Source organism: Ambystoma mexicanum, chromosome 9, assembly GCF_040938575.1.
Source record: "Ambystoma mexicanum isolate Mex_15411 chromosome 9, UKY_AmexF1_1, whole genome shotgun sequence".
Lineage (NCBI taxonomy): Eukaryota > Metazoa > Chordata > Amphibia > Caudata > Ambystomatidae > Ambystoma > Ambystoma mexicanum.
Window position 1 is genome coordinate 187,562,309 of NC_090931.1, and position 18,279 is coordinate 187,580,587.

General features: G+C 45.1%; 1 protein-coding gene and 1 long non-coding RNA gene across 4 annotated transcripts in view; one reads left to right on the forward strand and one right to left on the reverse strand.

Moving 5' to 3' along the window:
- The window catches only part of LOC138487849 (uncharacterized), a 291,561-nt gene that overhangs the window by 168,250 nt on the left and 105,032 nt on the right, over window positions 1–18,279 (reverse strand). The gene's annotated exons all lie outside the window — the stretch shown is intronic.
- Window positions 1–18,279, forward strand: part of SCN2B (sodium voltage-gated channel beta subunit 2) — a 132,345-nt gene that overhangs the window by 101,735 nt on the left and 12,331 nt on the right. For 2 of the 3 annotated variants that reach the window (XM_069614449.1, XM_069614450.1), the window contains exons 3-4: window positions 2,175–2,382; window positions 13,461–13,656. In XM_069614449.1, the coding sequence (XP_069470550.1) occupies window positions 2,175–2,382; window positions 13,461–13,656 (404 nt within the window). Of the gene's footprint in view, window positions 1–2,174; window positions 2,383–13,460; window positions 13,661–18,279 lie in introns of those variants that run through there. The other variant, XM_069614451.1, reaches the window with a different exon arrangement.

The window sequence follows — 18,279 nt, forward strand, 5'->3', positions numbered from 1 at the left end:
ATTTATAGTGAAGTGAACTTACTTGGATGTTTTTCTAATTACCAGGATATCGGCGCTCATCATTTTGGAGCCGCTGATAGCTTTTGGATAGGGAGCACAACCGATTCAATTGGGTGCAATGAAAGATACCTAACATAACCTGCTGCAGTTTCATTTCAGAATGAATTCTCCCCCAGAGACTTTATTCTGTAATAGAATCTCCGGGGGCAGGAATAGTTTCTCGCCCCCTTGTTACTGGGGGTGTTTTATTTCATGACACCGGCTGTAACAGACAAGCTTTTTAGCTCCCGAAGTGGACAGAACCAACCCACAGATCACCCACTAATATCTGTTCCCAAATCCAAATTCCATGCGGGGATAGTGGATGGTAGGTAAGTACCCATTGGTTGCAAGTGCTAGAGCTATAAAAGGAGGTCTGTGTTCTCATTCTAGGACCGCTGATTCTACCTACATGGTTCCGTCAGTGGACAGACGTGCCGGCTGCTCAGTTACGCTTTCACTTGCATTGACACACATTAGCTAACTGAGTGCTATTATCAAGCACTCCCTGAATGATATGGTGAGTGATGGTTGCCCTGTACCTCTGTCATTATAACCATCACTAGATATTGCTGTTAAAGCTGTTTTCCCTGGATATTTGTTCATTCGTATCCTGGGTTGTAGGCTACTCGAGTCTGTGTCCCCTATGGCAGGAGTCTCTAAACGTTAGCTCTCCAGATATTTTGGACTACAACTCCCATCAGGCTTAGCCAGCATAGTCAACTAGGTGGGATGATCTAGGAGTTGTAGTCCAAAAATCTAACAAGCCAAGATCACAGTCTCATTCTAGTGAATAGTACTATTTGTTGCTCTGTTACACAAGTCGGACCAAACCGAATCTGACGAGATCCTACCACGCCAGACTCGGCACTTGCTCCCACTGCTCATCTTGCCGTACTGTGGCTGGATGGTCAGCACCCCTGTCCTTGAAAACTGCCTTAAATGTATTCTACCAATAATTTAAGCAAACTGTTCACTGCATCACCATTGTTGTAACTACCTTTTTGCTACCACATATGTATGTAACCAAAGAACCCTACTTGTTGGTGCCTCCAATGTAACTTGAATTACGCATACTTACAATCTCATGTAACAGCGCCTCGATGCCTTTGGGCTGTACTGCGCTCTACAAATGTAAAAATAAAAATAAAAATATCAATAGACTTTGCAGTGCTTGAAAATGGGACACTTAGCTTAACACAATTTTGTCCTAATCACAAGAAATTGGACATGAGAATTTGAATTTAATTGTTTTATTGTTTTTTTTATAACACGCTTAATACCTCTGTTGGGTTTCTAAGCAGGGTAGTGAGGGGAGGGTGGAGATGTATTTGGGTCTTAGAGGGGGTCATGAATTAGTTGATTTTGGCTACTGAAAAATTGGGTTCAGGGTGAAAATGACTACGGTCAATTCCGCCGTGAACAATTATGCCACAGTCAAATCATATCAATCCTCTTATACTCACATAATCCAGTTTTCTAAGTAAATATTGTTACCTAGAAATGTCTTTGCCTTTCTCTTTAACTAATTTGTGTTCTTTAACGGGGGCAGAGGTGGGATATGAGTGTAGGTCCCATTTAACTTTCCTTCAACTAAGAAAACCCTTCTGTTTACATCCCTGGCTCCGTTTTTGTGTCTATATTGATTGGTTTGGTGTCCGGTCAAATGTTCAATGCAAAGGGTCGAATGACCTTTTGATCGAAAGTAAAATGACTGAAAAAAAGGATTGAATTTTTTTTAAAATGTATTTATATTTATATTTTAGTTTAGTATATATCAAAAACTTTTTTATAAAAAGAAAACAGGAGGTTGGGGGGGACCCCGCCATAAAAAAAAAAAATCGACCCTTTTTTTGGTCATTTTACTGTCGAAAAAAAGGCATTCAAGCCTTTTGTTTTCGAACTTTTAACCTACAACCGATTGGTTTCATGTGTGTATTCATGTTCTTAACCAGTCTGCACCAGTTTTTGCATTAGTGGTTCTATGTTTTTCCTTTGTATCTGTTACCTTTGGTTTATCTATGCCAGTCTATGTGCCTATCCATGACCCTGGTACATCTCAATAGTCGCCCTGTGTTAGTTTCACTGTCTATGACCACCCTCTTCTCTCTCAATGTCTCGTTCCAATCCCGCAGTTCATCACGTTCCGATTAAAGGTTATTAACCTGAAGCTGGAGCAGTTCAAGCGCATGGAGTTCACGGGCGACACAAAGAAGAACGATGTGTCCGTCACCATCCGCAACGTGCAGTTGGAGGACGAGGGGATATACAACTGCCACGTTAAGAACCCCCCAGATCGACATACAGGCACTGGAAAGATTGTCCTTCGAGTGGTCACTGAAGGTTTGTGGTTGAGCTGGACTCAACAAGGTTTCGTCTTTCTCCAATATCATCAAGCAGAAGGCGGGGGACTAAACATGGTCTATGCACACAGAAGGTCTATGAACTCACACCTGTGAAATATGTTTAGTTATCAAGAAGGGCGACATTAGAAGTTTTTGCAGGGTAAACCAAATACAATCTACAGTGTTTAACAATATCAGAGGCCTATGTAGGTTTGAGAGAGGCATCAGTGAATTCTATGGATGTCATTTGGCGACTTGGCACCAGTGGTGGAATAGATTCCAGTATAATGACACCAGACTGAGCGACTGGTAGTAGTGCAGACCGAGCAAGCCCCCACTCCTGACTGCCAATGAAAAATACCCCCCAAGCTCCCAAAACAGTCCCTGTCGTTAAGAAACATAATCCGAGTAATGCCTTACTTCTTGTATGACACCAAAACAGGCTTTGAAGCCCCGTTCCCCTGAAACCAGCAGAACAGACCATGGAGCCATCTGACCTCCAGGACCAGCAGACAGCAGAGCTCCCTCACTGTGGCATGTCTCTTGAGGATAGCTCAGGGGCAACCTGCTCGTCTTGGAACCACAACGACGTGAAGCAGCACAAGTTCGATGCCCGGGTCCGCGCTTAGAAACCTTGCGGTATAAAGCGCGTTATAAATAACTCATTACAATTACATTTACAACAGACAGTGGAGACCATTAGACTGGACCCAGCGGTTGTATGCGAATTGTTTGAACTACAATTGTTCGAATTACAATTGACCTTTGCATAATTGATCACATTTTGAAGGTCAATTGTTACACAAATGCTTGGGGACACACCCCGCAACCCTCCACACAATGCAAAACACCCCACCCAAACCCATTATATATATATATATATATATATATATATATATATATATATATATATATATATATATATATATATATATATATATATATATATATATATATATATATATATATATATATATATATATATATATATATATATATATATATAAAACCAAACCAATATATATATACGGTCAATTGTGCAAAGTAGAGCCCCTTCCCTTGACACCAAGAGACTGAGTGTCCCTCAGTATTTTAATAGTGCCTGAATTCCTCTGCTCTATGACCCAGCGACACAGATTGGCTTTGGTGCTGCTCTCACCGCACACTATCAGACAGCCTTCTTACTTCTTACTGTTGTAACATATTTACAGAAGAGAAAACCCTAAACCTTTAGCTCGGGCAATCACAGTACAGCAGAATGGAACCCATATGACCTTGCAATGATCTGTTTCCCTGATTTGGTTCTTAATCAATCGATCAATTGATTAGTGAAGTCCTAAAACCTTTACAAAACACACACAAAAACAGAAAGCTAAAAAACACACACCTTTTCTAAGACTTCTAGCAATAAATCGATCAAAACCAAACATGACTGACATACAAAAAACAGTTAAGATAATCATGATGATACATTAAACATAGTACAATTCATTCCCTACAGAAGGAGCACATGCCCTTTTAACTGTAATGCTACTGAACGGCACAGAGTGATGTAGTCAGTCCTGACCAGACACGAGAACTGGAGGTGCTCCTGCGAAACAGTAACCTGGTCCCCCAGGGTCTTCGGGGTGGAGCTGTGAGCTCCCTGCAGAAGGACAACGGTGGGATCCAGAGAGTTCCCTTCCAACCTCCAACTCCTCCGTGGGCAAGAGCACCTAGAGAGGGGCTATACAGGCCACAGTAGGGGTAATCCCACCATTGCCCTGTATCCTGACCACTAATTATGTTCAAGGCAAGAGACAGCAACCCTGAATGATACTCAAGGGAATCAGATTGGTTATGACACAGACAGAAACAGGGACATTGCTCCTTGTCACTGCGGCAAAGCCCGGTGCATAGACACATGCTGAAGTCAACGTGGCATCACCGGAGCCTGTCTGCCCGCTTGGGTCAGTGGGGAGGAAGCTGGGGAGCTAGAGCCAGCAAGACCCCCAAGACAGGTGCAGATGCTGGGAGTCTCAGAGGAAAAGCCAAAGGCGGCAAACAAATTTTATCACTCTGGGTGGCTTGCAGAATAATATAGAGGCTGGCAGAATCCACGAGAAATGTTAGCCAATGTCAAGCCAGGAGAGAAACCAGCAATCACAGAGAATCGTATACATAGCCTCCAAACACAAGAGAGGGAGAGACAGTTGGCACTAGCAGAACCGGAGTAGATGACAGAGGGTACAGGAGAGCACAAGACGCAGGGAGCCTGGACCATGTCCGCTACCTTGGCTGGTATGTCTGGAGGAGCTGAAAGCCCTAAATGAGCTGAGGAGGCTGAAGGAGTTAAGACCTTCCAGGACCCTCAGAGACTTGGGAAAGCTAAGAGGCCTCTGAGTGTTGAGAGAGTTGGCAGCATCACCTTCTGTGAGCTTGAATCCTGCCAAGGAGGGCGACAGAACCAGAGGGTGAGAATATCTGGCGGCTGGTGGAGGAGTGAGCTGGGCATTCTTTCCTGAAAGTGATCCCTGCGCTATATCTCTTGCAGCGGAGACATGTGAGTTGGGCACGAAATCCCTCAAAGTGAGCTTGGCACAGTATCCCTAGGAGCTAAAACAAGTGAGTTGGTTACTATATCCCTCAAAGTGAGCTGGGAACTGCATTCCTGGAGCGGAGACAAATGAGTTGGGCACGAAATCCCTCAAAGTGAGCTTGTCACAGTATCCCTAGGAGCTGAGACAAGTGAGTTGGTCACTATATCCCTCAACGTGAGCTTGTCACAGTATCCCTAGGAGTGGAGACAAGTGAGTCGGCCACTATATCCCTCAACGTGAGCTTGTCAAAGTATCCCTAGGAGTGGAGACAAGTGAGTCGGGCACTATATCCCTCAACGTGAGCTTGTCACAGTATCCCTAGGAGTGGAGACACGTGAGTCGGGCACTATATCCCTCAACGTGAGCTTGTCACAGTATCCCTAGGAGCTAAAACAAGTGAGTTGGGTACTATATCCCTCAAAGTGAGCTGGGAACTGCATTCCTGGAGCGGAGACAAATGAGTTGGGCACGAAATCCCTCAAAGTGAGCTTGTCACAGTATCCCTAGGAGCTGAGACAAGTGAGTTGGTCACTATATCCCTCAACGTGAGCTTGTCACAGTATCCCTAGGAGTGGAGACAAGTGAGTCGGCCACTACATCCCTCAACGTGAGCTTGTCACAGTATCCCTAAGAGTGGAGACAAGTGAGTCGGGCACTATATCCCTCAACGTGAGCTTGTCACAGTATCCCTAGGAGTGGAGACACGTGAGTCGGGCACTATATCCCTCAACGTGAGCTTGTCACAGTATCCCTAGGAGCTAAAACAAGTGAGTTGGGTACTATATCCCTCAAAGTGAGCTGGGAACTGCATTCCTGGAGCGGAGACAAATGAGTTGGGCACGAAATCCCTCAAAGTGAGCTTGTCACAGTATCCCTAGGAGCTGAGACAAGTGAGTTGGTCACTATATCCCTCAACGTGAGCTTGTCACAGTATCCCTAGGAGTGGAGACAAGTGAGTCGGCCACTATATCCCTCAACGTGAGCTTGTCACAGTATCCCTAGGAGTGGAGACAAGTGAGTCGGGCACTATATCCCTCAACGTGAGCTTGTCACAGTATCCTTAGGAGTGGAGACACGTGAGTCGGGCACTATATCCCTCAACGTGAGCTTGTCACAGTATCCCTAGGAGCTAAAACAAGTGAGTTGGCTACTATATCCCTCAAAGTGAGCTGGGAACTGCATTCCTGGAGCGGAGACAAATGAGTTGGGCACGAAATCCCTCAAAGTGAGCTTGTCACAGTATCCCTAGGAGCTGAGACAAGTGAGTTGGTCACTATATCTCTCAACGTGAGCTTGTCACAGTATCCCTAGGAGTGGAGACAAGTGAGTCGGCCACTATATCCCTCAACGTGAGCTTGTCACAGTATCCCTAGGAGTGGAGACAAGTGAGTCGGGTACTATATCCCTCAACGTGAGCTTGTCACAGTATCCCTAGGAGTGGAGACACGTGAGTCGGGCACTATATCCCTCAACGTGAGCTTGTCACAGTATCCCCAGGAGTGGAGACAAGTGAGTCGGCCACTATATGCCTCAACGTGAGCTTGTCACAGTATCCCTAGGAGCGGAGACAAGTGGTTTGGGCACTATCTCCCTCAACATGAGCTGGGCACAGTATCCCTGGGAGCTGAGACAAATGAGTTGGGCACTATATCCCTCAAAGTGAGCGGGGCACTGTATCCCTGGGAACTGAGACAAGTAAGTTGGGCATTATATCCCTCAAAGTGAGCATGCCACAGTATCCCAAAGAGCTGAGACAAGTGAGTTGGGCACTATATCCCTCAAAGTGAGTTGGCCACTATATCCCTCATAGTGAGCTGGGCACTGTATTTCAGGGAACTGAGACAAGTGAGTTGGGCACTATATCTCTAGGAGCTGAGACAAGTAAGTCGGGCACTATATCCCTCAAAGTGAGCTGGGCACTGTATCCCTGGGAACTGAGACAAGTGGGTTGGGCACTATATCCCTCAAAGTGAGCTGGGCTCTCTTTTCTTGGGACCTGAGAGAAGTGAGCAGGGCATACTAACCCTGGGAGCTGAGAGGAGTTAGCTAAGATTCTATCCCAGTATTGAGCTGCGAACTTAAGGAAGTGAGCTGGGCACTATATCCCTGGATGTTTTACACATAGCAACCTGGGCACTATCTCAGAAACTGTGGAAGCATGCTGGGCACTATGTCCCAAAGAGTGTTTTGTGGCTGGCCAGGAAGCATTCTGGGTTCTATAGCCTTGGCACTGTTTTTGAGTTTCCAGAAGCTTGACGGGCACGCATTCGAGACTATGTTTGGGGCAGGAGTGGGCCAATAAGAATGCTGGATTCTATACTTTTGAGATAGTGACAATGAGCCGCCTGGGTGCAACATCCCTGAGACTAAATGTAGAGCTGAGGTCCAAAGGGAGGCTTGTAATCCTTTTAGGTTGGAGACCTCCATGGCCCTTTAGTGGAAACCAACCTGACACGATTTGCGCAACTACTGAACCCTCCTCCACCCACTCCTCCTGCCCCCTCTCTCACTTCTGCCCCTCTCTATTTGCACTTAACCTCATCATTAATGTAAATTGCTCTTTGTACTGTTTTCTGGTTTAGATTAATTGTCATGTATTGCTTATTGTATTCACTTGTTCCTCTCATAAGCGCTTTGGATTAAAGCGCTATATAAATTAAAATAAATACAAATACAAAATAAGTGAAGTACATCATATTTAGTTGTAGAACCTCTGCACCCAGACCCTATAGGCCTTTTACCCTATGCACATCCTGTCAGGACCAATGATTGATCAAAAAAGTCATACTTCAGTGTCAGGTGTTAGGTTGGTCAGTCACAACAAGCAAAGTAAAGCACTGCTTATGTGTATGTAGGACTCCATGCCCCAGCTTTCACTCAAGCACCATATACTTTGCACCTGAGAAGGCTGCGGTGGGGCAGACAGTGCAACCTATACACCCCAACTAAAGCATCTTGAACATATGTATCACCTGCTTCAAACACCAAGAGTTTGACCCAACCTGTCCTTAAAGCTTTGATACAAAAAGAAGAACTGGGCTAATGGCTTTGCAATGAGACTCCTGGGGTTCAAGGCCTTACCCACCCCTGCCAATGTTAAGAGGAAAAGGAATCCTGACCTTTGGTTTCAGGCCTGGCATATCAGGGTAGGGAACACCGCTATGCCCCTAGATGTTTGGGTAGCCTGAGAGCAGCTCATGCCAAGACCATTGAAGTTTCCTCTCCAAACTCCCAGTACCGTTCCTGGAGTTCCTAAATTTCTGACTTCTGCATGGGACTCCCAAATGAACGGCGTCTGTGGTTTAGCTGCCCACCTCTAAAGACGGTAGACCCCAAGGTAATTCAGATCTGCACCACAGGAGCCTAAATTATTCGCTGTGGGTTAACGCCCTGAGTGGCCTGGTGTTGCCCATATCATAAGCCAGGGCAGCAATGTCCCTAGTTGGGCCACCCGCTGAAAGGGCACGACTACTAGTTCATTCCACACCAGGAGCGAAGGGCTACTTACTGGGACCCAACAAGGCATTTTCCCACTGAGCCCCGAGAATCAGTATTCAAATGTCCCTGGAGTTTGCTATCTGATAGGGCTCTCCAACTACCGTGGCCTTTCAAGCGTTTAATTGGTCAGAGAGAAAAGATGACCTCATTATACAATGGAAGTGCAGGCCGCTTGCATCTTTTGTCCATCTTCCATTTCCATGAACCTGATGTAGTAAGTGAAATGAATAGACGCATCGTCAAACTAGGGAACTACTTCGAAATACCCATCCCCCACTGTGATTATATGATTCTGGGGCCATATGCATCCCATAATGGTCGAATGGCCGTGCACTTGTAAGCTTCGCATGGCTAGTGCCGAATAGGTCTTAATATGAAGTGAAGTTAAACAGTGAACTGCGCCAAGCTACAGAAAATACATCAAAAACAATTGTAGTGTATTTTAATTCTGTTCAACAGCCTGACACGTGTTTCGATCAAAGCTCTTCCTCTGAGGCCAAAGATCCTTGTCCAATTGAATACTCAATTCCTTGAATTAAGTGAGGTGTAAGTTATACATGAGAAATTTAAGCCAGAGAGGCTCTCCCTAGAATCATTTCTCTGCCAGAAGGCTGCTAATCAATGTGTGCATTTGCATTCACAATTGTAATTCAGTTATACACTATTTTGTCTCTGGCTTAGATTTCGCATGTGTAACTTACACCTCACTTAATTCAAGGAATTGAGTATTCAATTGGACAAGGATCTTTGGCCTCAGAGGAAGAGCTTTGCTCGAAACACGTGACAGGCTGTTGAACGGAATTAAAATACACTACAATTGTTTTTGATGTATTTTCTGTAACTTGGCGCAGTTCACTGTTTAACTTCATGTCATAGCTTCTTTGAGGGTACTTGGTCAAGGCATCCTCAACCTAACAGTTGAACGCTGCCGCTGTTACAACCCTGAATTTTGGCATTAGCGCTGGTGTTCTCAGTGGCCTTCTTGACCTTTTTCTTTGTTAGGTCTTAATATGATTCCAACCAACAGCTCCTATAAGTCCCCTGTGCTCTAACATGGCCTTCCTCCTTGTTTTCCACCTTTTGTGGTCATGGAGGTACATTTTCACCTTAGCTGAGATTCATGGTCCCCCTCTGTGCTTCCCTCATAACTTTACATGAAGCCCCCTTTAGCTGTCTACACTCCTCATAATACCATGTACCTGCCAGAGACTGGCACTGTAACTAAGCTTGGAGAATTCTTGTACTGTTCCGCCCAGCTACCTAAGGGTTTGGCGCGCATTATCAAATCAATAAACAAACAAACAAACCATGGAAGCTGTCCAGGACTTTTTCTAGGCAGTCTAGACCTTCTCCCGCCAGGCGGGCCATGTGCACTGCAGTGGACTTTCAAAAGCCCCCCACTCCGCTGCAACAAAACAGAGTAGGTAAAAGTTGGCTTCGGAGACCTGTTCTAAATCTGACGCAGCAGTCAAGCAGAGCAAGGGGGAAATACTCTTCCAGATCAATCTTAGGAGACTTGAGAATATGGCATTGCTGTCAGGGACCGGATTGGGCAGGAGAAATGACCCAAGGTTTGTAATCACTTTCCACTATTTCCCTAGCCTTTAAACGCCCTACCCTACTCTAAGAAGCAGCTGATATAAAGCAATAATCAATAATATGCTAACACTGCATGGCCAGAACAGTAAGGCCAGCTGGAGGATCTTGTGGATGTCTGCCATTTAGAGCTCTCCGGACAGAGCATAGAGTCCATTCCCTCTTTCCCTACTGTATCCTGCCTTCTTTCCTACAACTCATAGCCTGAATACCTCTCAGCTCACCAGCAAACAAACTACCCATATGATCCGTCTCACCCTTCCTACGACCATCGAAATTGTCAAAAATCAAAATGGTATTGACCCAGCCCACAACAGCCTGGACGATACTGGATCATATTCACCGGAAAAGAGGAGCATGGCAAGCCCTAGCAGAAACCACCGGGAGAATGTTAGTGTTACACAAATCCACAGTACCAATCGGCAGGAACCTATTGCCTGACAACCTCAAGTATGTGACGTCCAGAAAGCTGGTAAAGACTAACCTGGATGACAATAACCGGAATTGACAAGGGCACCCACACTAGCAAACCACCAATCACCCTGCATTATTTGAAGGCATGTCAGGAACAAAGGCAGTGGTTGAGCTGGTTTTATGAATAGGAGCGGCGGCGCAAGTCTCTTGCAATACTATATCGACAATGTCCAAGAACGCTTCCCAGTCCTTTTCCCCCAGTTTCCCTCCAAGGCCAGCTACATTGGAGGAGTATTTCATCAGATGGTCATCCTCAATGGAGGAGGGGCAGGCACAAAGGTCTAATGCAGCTCCTGGATTCGGATATGGATCCCATCAATCAGGAACATCCAATACTGATTTCCCTTCCACCGGTGGGGGGTGGGAAGATTCTGAGAGTGGATGTCTAAAACAACAGAAGGAACAGAAAAACACCTGGTCCACTGCGCCTTGTTTCACTTCTCTCAGCATTTGCTGTAGTCCTGTTTGCAGTAGAGGGAAATGTGGTTTGACCATTTGCAGACTAAAGACGGTATTACCCGAATTGTTCGAGTGCAACTGACCGAATGACACAATTGACCGTATTACAGTGGTCCTAATTGACCTTATATATATAATGGTTGGGTTGGGGTAATAATAATAAAAGGGGATTGGGTGGGGGGTTAGGGGGTTTGGATTGGGTGGGGGCTTACAGCGGTTTCCCCCCCCGCATATATATCCTAATTGACCTTTTAAATTCGGTCAATTGTCATTCTGTCAATTGTCATTCGAACAATTAGCATACAACCATAAAGACCGCCGGGTGTTCATTTTGAGGCGGTTGGAGGGTGTCACGGATTTCATTTTACTGGCGTATGTCTCTCAAGATTCATGTAAATGTCATCCACCAAGCATAGATATGGCAAAAGGCATGTATGTTTGTTTTATGGGTAGGGGTGTACTTTAGGCAACTAAAGCTGGGATTGCCCAGAGAGACAACACTAAAGTACACCCCACCCCTAAAACAATATAAATGGCTTGCTGTGAACTGCTTACCAGCAAGGGTATGCGTCAGCAGACCACTTTGTATAATATACCCCTTAATATAAAAACATTATCAATTGTTTATTCGTGGTATTAAACTTCAACCGGATCCTCCAATCAGTGGGAGGCAACATTCTACTTCCAACCTTCCATGGTCAATAGGCCATATCCTGATTAACTAGCCACCGGTACATTAAAGCCCTAGGCCTACCACTTTGATCCACTCCCTGGTCCTGGTCTGCGCACAACAAATGCATTACCCTCTCGACTGATTGTCAAAAATCAATGCTTATGTTTAAACCAATGGATAGGTTGGTTAATCAACCCTTCCTTGGACTCACACTGTGTCCCTTCTTGAGGATGGGTTGGAACAGTTACTAGATAAAGCTCTTGATGGCAATGGCAGGTTTCTGGCATCAACACTGGGCTCGTCCATTGGAAGAGGCGGATATCCATAACCCACTTCCATATCAGATGCAGTCAAATGTGTCCGACCGACAGGGACATTGGGGTCGCAGTCTAGTAGACAGGAAGCACCTACCCACAAGGCTATCCGCAGAACAATTTCAAATTTTACACCCAAGGAAGTTGTAATGCCTTTGTGGTCAGACATCTTATAGCAGGACTTTTTAGAGAAGCAGCTTGGAGACCCCTAGCAAAGCCTTTACTGCAACTAACAGCTAATGGAAACTCCTAGATAAAAATAGAAAAAAGACTTGGCAAGAATATTCTAAAGTGTTGCTTTTGAACAGGACAGAAGGATGTTTCAACATTTGATAGTTCCTGAAATCGTACATGGAGAGTGCACTTTCTATGCTGGCAAAATGGCATGGTGGTCTCCCACTGGCGTCACCGCGTGTATTCTCTGCTCATAGATTATAAGGCGTGACCATGTCTCTGTTAGCTTGAAATGCAGCCAATCACTGACGTTGGAGGTAATTCCATGCAAATCATAAAGACAATAACGTGTATGAAAAAACGAGTACATTAAAACGAAATAGCAAAACACACAATCAAGGAATATCAGTAATAAAGAGAGAAGTACGGAGATATGTTAGATAAGGGAGGGTCCATTAACAGAGATAAAGGATTAGTGCTAGATAGGGTGAATCAGGGAAAGAGCAGCAATTTTCACTGACCGAGAGTAGAGTCCAGTAACAGAGGTAAAGATCCAGTGCTGGATTGGTGGAGACAGTGGCCGTGGGTAATGTTCTCTGACAGAAGGGATGGGCCACAACAGGGGTAAAGGTTGAGTGCTACGCGCGGCCACTCAAGTACCATCAGAGACGACCACTGAGAGATGGGAGGATTCATTCAGAGAGGAGAACTTCCACTGCCAGCCGCGAGGCTCGACTGATAAATGGCTGAGTCCATTGACAGACAGAGGTTACAATCGACTTGTAAAGGAGAGAGAAAGGTGGGATCACGCAGCGGGGCATGTCTGTGACAAAGTGGAGGGATCACTGACATAGGGGATGGCCAAATGATTGAGTGCAGGGTACACCAATAAAGGGTTTGGGCCCATTGATAGAAGGGATGGTACACTGATAAATGAGACGGTCTACTCAAATAGAAACAGGGGGCGACTGACACATGAGAGGAGGTGTCCACCGATAGTTGGTAGTAAGCGAGCAACAGAGGAAACCTCCAATGACAGAGCAGTGGATCTACTGATAGAGGGCAAAGTCTACTCACAGAGGGGTATTCCAATGAAAGAGAGTAGATTAAATTGAGATGGGAGTGGTCACCTCACCTTACCCACCCGTCCATTATCACCCATTTATTGCCCCCTCCTTTTGTCCCCTCTAGCATTGTCAGGGGAACACGACTCTATGCTTGCACCCTCCCCTGAAGTGCAACGAAGTCTACGGCAAATGTCTTACTTATCTGAATAACCCTTGTTTCTATCTTTTTCATCTCGTCCTAGTGCCCCCAGAACGGGACTCCACGGTTGCTGTTATTGTTGGGGCCTCGGTGGGTGGCTTCCTCGCCGTCGTTATCCTCATTCTCGTCATCGTGAAATGCATCCGGCGGAAAAAACAGCAAAAACTCAACACCGATGATCCAAAGACAGACGAGGAAGGAAAGACGGATGGAGAGGGGAACATCGAAGAAGGATCAAAGTAGGAGTCCCCCATGCTCAGACTTCACTTCTACCCTCTCATGAAACCTCTCACCCTACCCAGATAGCTTCTCTCCCCCACTCGCAAGATCCCATCTCGCTTTGCCAGGATCACCTCCCATTTTAATCAATCATTCCCATCTCACGGTATGCAGAGTTTATATCGAAAATCTTATAGTCAATGAACATATATCGAATATTTTATAACAAAAAATGTTATGAAAAATGCATTTAGGAGTGGGGTAAAGGGTTAAATCTTGTGGGGAAACGGTTGGGGTGGGTTTTAGGGGTGGGAAACGGGGGTTTAGAAAGCATTATATTTTTCGTTATAAAAGTTGCGATATATATTTATTCTTTATATAATGTTTCGATATAAAGACATGTAATCCCATCTCACTATAACTCCTCTTGTTTCTCCATCTGCCCATCACACCTTCACTTCTCTGCCTCAATCTTTTCATTTCACACCTAATACATCCCACATATATGAACTTTATTTTTTCCCCCTTTATTGCGATTCTGGTTTACAGCAACAAACTTTACACACAACATAAAAAGCAGCAATATATCAGAAATAAGTTATCGTTAACATTATTAAAACAAACTGATCAATATAATTGTTTACTAAAAACGTTTTCCAATACAATTATCATCTCCAAATTGCAAGGGGAAAAGTGCTATGTGCTTAAAACTATATCCCTCTCAATTACATGGGGAACTGTACAATCAAGAAAAAAACATTGATATATGAACTTTAGGTGCAGGTATGGATAACCTTTTGTAATAAAAATCTCAGAAATGTAGTGAAAACATTTTAGTTGACGATATGTAATGTTTGCAGCGCAAAACATTCGCCAGTTAAGGTTTCTAAAACAGCCATGACTTGGCTACCACCATGAAGTCCTCGTGACGTCACATGTTGAGTTAATTTACGTGGAAAGTAGCCTTTTAGAAATGATCTTTGCGGTCCATTTGGGGTTTGTTTTTGTTTTGAATCAATCATAGGCAATGTGGGTTAATGCTGCTTTTCCTTTGTTGCTTTGCTTCTGTATGCCTCTGTGAACGGTGTGTCATATGTGATGTCAAGAGCAGTGCATGGCAGTGGACAAAATAGAGTTGCTTTGGTTACCATAACTGGAGAATGCCTGTTTTTAAAATAAAATGTGCACTGCAACCATAAGGTCCCTTTAACTTACTTTAAGGGATCAAGAGTAAGACTCAGACACAGTAACACGTCTCAGTATTAAATAGGACATTCATTGTCAAAATAATAAGAGGGGTGGGGAAATCCTACCTGTCCCTATGTCTATGAGGGGTTTCCCTGCCTCAACACAACTAACGAATGTCTGTGTCAGATTGTTAAACCAAAGAGTGTCCTGCGTCCTGTGTCCAAAAACCCTAAACTGACCCTTACACGCTAAACTCAAAACAATGTGTACAGGGGGATTTCTGTAAGCTATGCACCTCCTCAGAGGTATTCTTCCCTTCCTCTCCTTCCCCCAGAAGCTCACTGTCTCCCGAGCCCTGGTTCTCTCGAAGCTGGACTACTGTAACAGCCTCTATCTAAATCTGCCTGCCTCCACTCTCCGCCCTCTGCAACTCATCCAGAACAGAACTGCGAGACTTGTCCTTGGCCTCAAGTCCAGGGACCGTATCTCTCCAGGACTGAAATCTCTACATTGGCTCCCAGTGGCTGCGAGGATTAAGTTCAAAACCCTCTGCATTGTCCACAAGGCCTTCTGGGGCCTGGGGCCTAAATACCTTCAACTCTCTCTTCCTAAATATCTTCCTTCCCGAGCCCTTTGCTCATCCGTCTCCAACTCCCTCAGGGTCAGCCGCTTCTCGAAGCAACGAGCTGGGGGTAGATCTCTCTCCGCGGCAGGGGCCTCCCTCTGGAACACCCTTCCTGCCTCCCTGAAACTTGAGGAGAACCATCTCTGGTTCCGGAAGCACCTCAAAACCTTCCTCTTTGCTTCTGCTTTCTCTCTACCTCTCCCCTGCTAAATTCTTCACTGAAACTGCACTGAATCTGCAACTGGGCCCCCCCCACCGACCTCGGTCCTGGGCCCAGCCACTCTCCACTTGCACTGCCTCCCTGGCAACCCCTGCACTGTGGGACTGTCTCTGTATCCCTAAAGCCCCCCCCCTTCCCAGCACTTGTCTGCACTTACCTTGCACTTGCCACCAGCTGGCCCTATTTATTTATTTTTTATTCTACTTACTTTGTACTGCACTTCCCCCTCCCCTTCCCCTTGCACTTTTTCCCTTCCCCCCCAACCCTGCACTTGCGCGGTCTGAATGACACCTGGCCTAGTAGGATCGTTGTCTGTCTTCCCCTTGTTCCCCCCTCCCTGCCTTGTCGCGCCTTGAAACACTTGTGTATAGGTGCGTTACAAATGCCATATCATATCATATTATTGTAGCTTTCTTTCAGAGTTCCAATTATAAAAATGTAAGGTGCTGAAAACAAAAAGGTCATCAAGTTCCACAAGAGGAAGGGCTTCTCCTTTCTGGTATGTTTCTTCTGGTCTTTCACTGTCAGTTCGGTACTTGCAGAAAAAAATAGACCAAATAATGTTCCACTGTTTCAAAGGATCTCGCAGCTTGTGTCTCTTTATTTATGCATTATTTCCCTTCACAGTTTCAAGGGAACTTAAAGGGGTATGGTTCTTCCCTTTTCCTTTGACTGTTCCTCTTTTTACCCCTGGTGTACTCTCCTGCCAGGTTATTGCAACTGTATTACTGATCTTTAAAAGAGCTATGGGTCTTCCCATTTTGTATTCGTTCTCACTTTTCCACGGTTTCAGGTTTACTTCTCTTCTTACTCCTGGTTTACTCACCTACCAGGATATCACAGTTCTGTTTCTTAGGTGTAGGTTGCAGACTCACACAGTGCCTGGTATACCCTCCTGCTAGGATATCACAATTCTGTTTCTTGAGAGTGGGTCCCAGACTCACACAGTGACTGGTTTGCTCTCCTGCCAGGATATCACAATTCTGTTTCTATTCATATCAACCTCTCTCTCCAAGTATTAGATCACCAAAACTTTTTTTTTAACACTGTTCATATTCGTATCAACCTATCTCTCCAAGTATTGGATCACCAACCCTTTTTTTAACACTGTTTGTATTTGTATCAACATCTCTTTCCAAGTATTGGGTCACTGAGCCTTTCTATTTGTATCATGGGCTTTCTGACACTGTTAATGATATGCAACACTCACTCTCAAGCGCTCCAGTAACCCACTCACTCTCCCGGGGCTTATCAGACAGCTCTGGCATTCCTTGCATCTTCCGTCTTCTTTTCCTATGGTTCGCTGTCTGGAGGTGCATCCAGTTAGCTGTTTGGCACCCACTAGGTCACCCTATGCAAACATGCTTTCAGTAGCTAGGGTAAAAAGAGCCAGAGCAGGGGGCTCCAGCCTCCCTTACCTTGCTGCCTTACACTGGAACACCCTTCCCACCTCCCTGCAATCTGAATCTTCACTGACTGCTTTTCGTAAAGCCATGAAAACTACCCTGTTCACCTAACCAACACCATATGTCCAAGTTCTCATGAATAACATGTATGATGTATTATGTTGTATGATACCACCTATAGCCGATCACAGGTCCCTGCCTTACTGTAACCCAAGGCACAACCTGTACCCAGTGTAACTAAGTCTCCTTGCAAGTAACAGCGCCACAATGCCCCTCAGCTGCCTGCGCGCTATATAAATGTAATAAATAAATAAATAAATAAATGTATCTTCATTTGCTTCTGGTGGCTCCAGCTGCCTACAGCAATAAAGCATTGAGGTTCTCTTGGCCCAGTCTCTCAGCACCCTGTTATCGTCAACCTCTGTGCTGCCTTCCACACTGTGCTCATCCAACCAGAGTCCACACCAGCTGCGTTCCCCTGCAGTCTCTGCCTCTCACTCGTATACTGTTCAGCTATATGTGTTTTAAATTTCTCGGCATTAGTTAAAACTTTTCAAAGACTTGAACGTGGCACTTGCTTACCGCTTCTGGTCATCCTCATTGTTCCATCCCTCTTTCTCATCTCAGTACTAAAAGAAGAGGTGGGGGGGTAAATAAGGTTGTTGGTCGAGAAAACTTGGGAAGTCTTTATGTGTGTCACAAAAAGCCATGCAGGCATGTTGCAAAGGCACATGGGTGTCATTAAGAATTACATTTGAAGGTGTATTTTGATTCAGTGTTTTCCTGCCTCTCTGGAGTTTGTCATTCCCTACGTGGTCCTCCCAGAGATAGCCACCCCCAGGACCAAACTCGGTATCTTCTGCCTTTCCCTGGCCACGTAAGAGAAGCTGCCCTCCCGAGAATCAGTGATGATATTGTTAGATTCATTACATTACAGACTGTTAACCTTTACGGACCGTTCAACGTTTTCTACAAATAATTTCTTATCAAAAAAATGATTTACACTAACATAACAGGACTTTGCCCAGGACATGGCCTTTGGCCATATTTATTGCCCAACAAACACATCCAAAGTGTGTACTGGGCATGGCCATCGACCATGCTCTGGCTACAAGAAACAAGCCCATTGTACCTGACACACCATCAGTGTTAAATCCGCAGACCCTGATCTGCTGATATTTCAAATGAGGCCCAGTGATTCTGA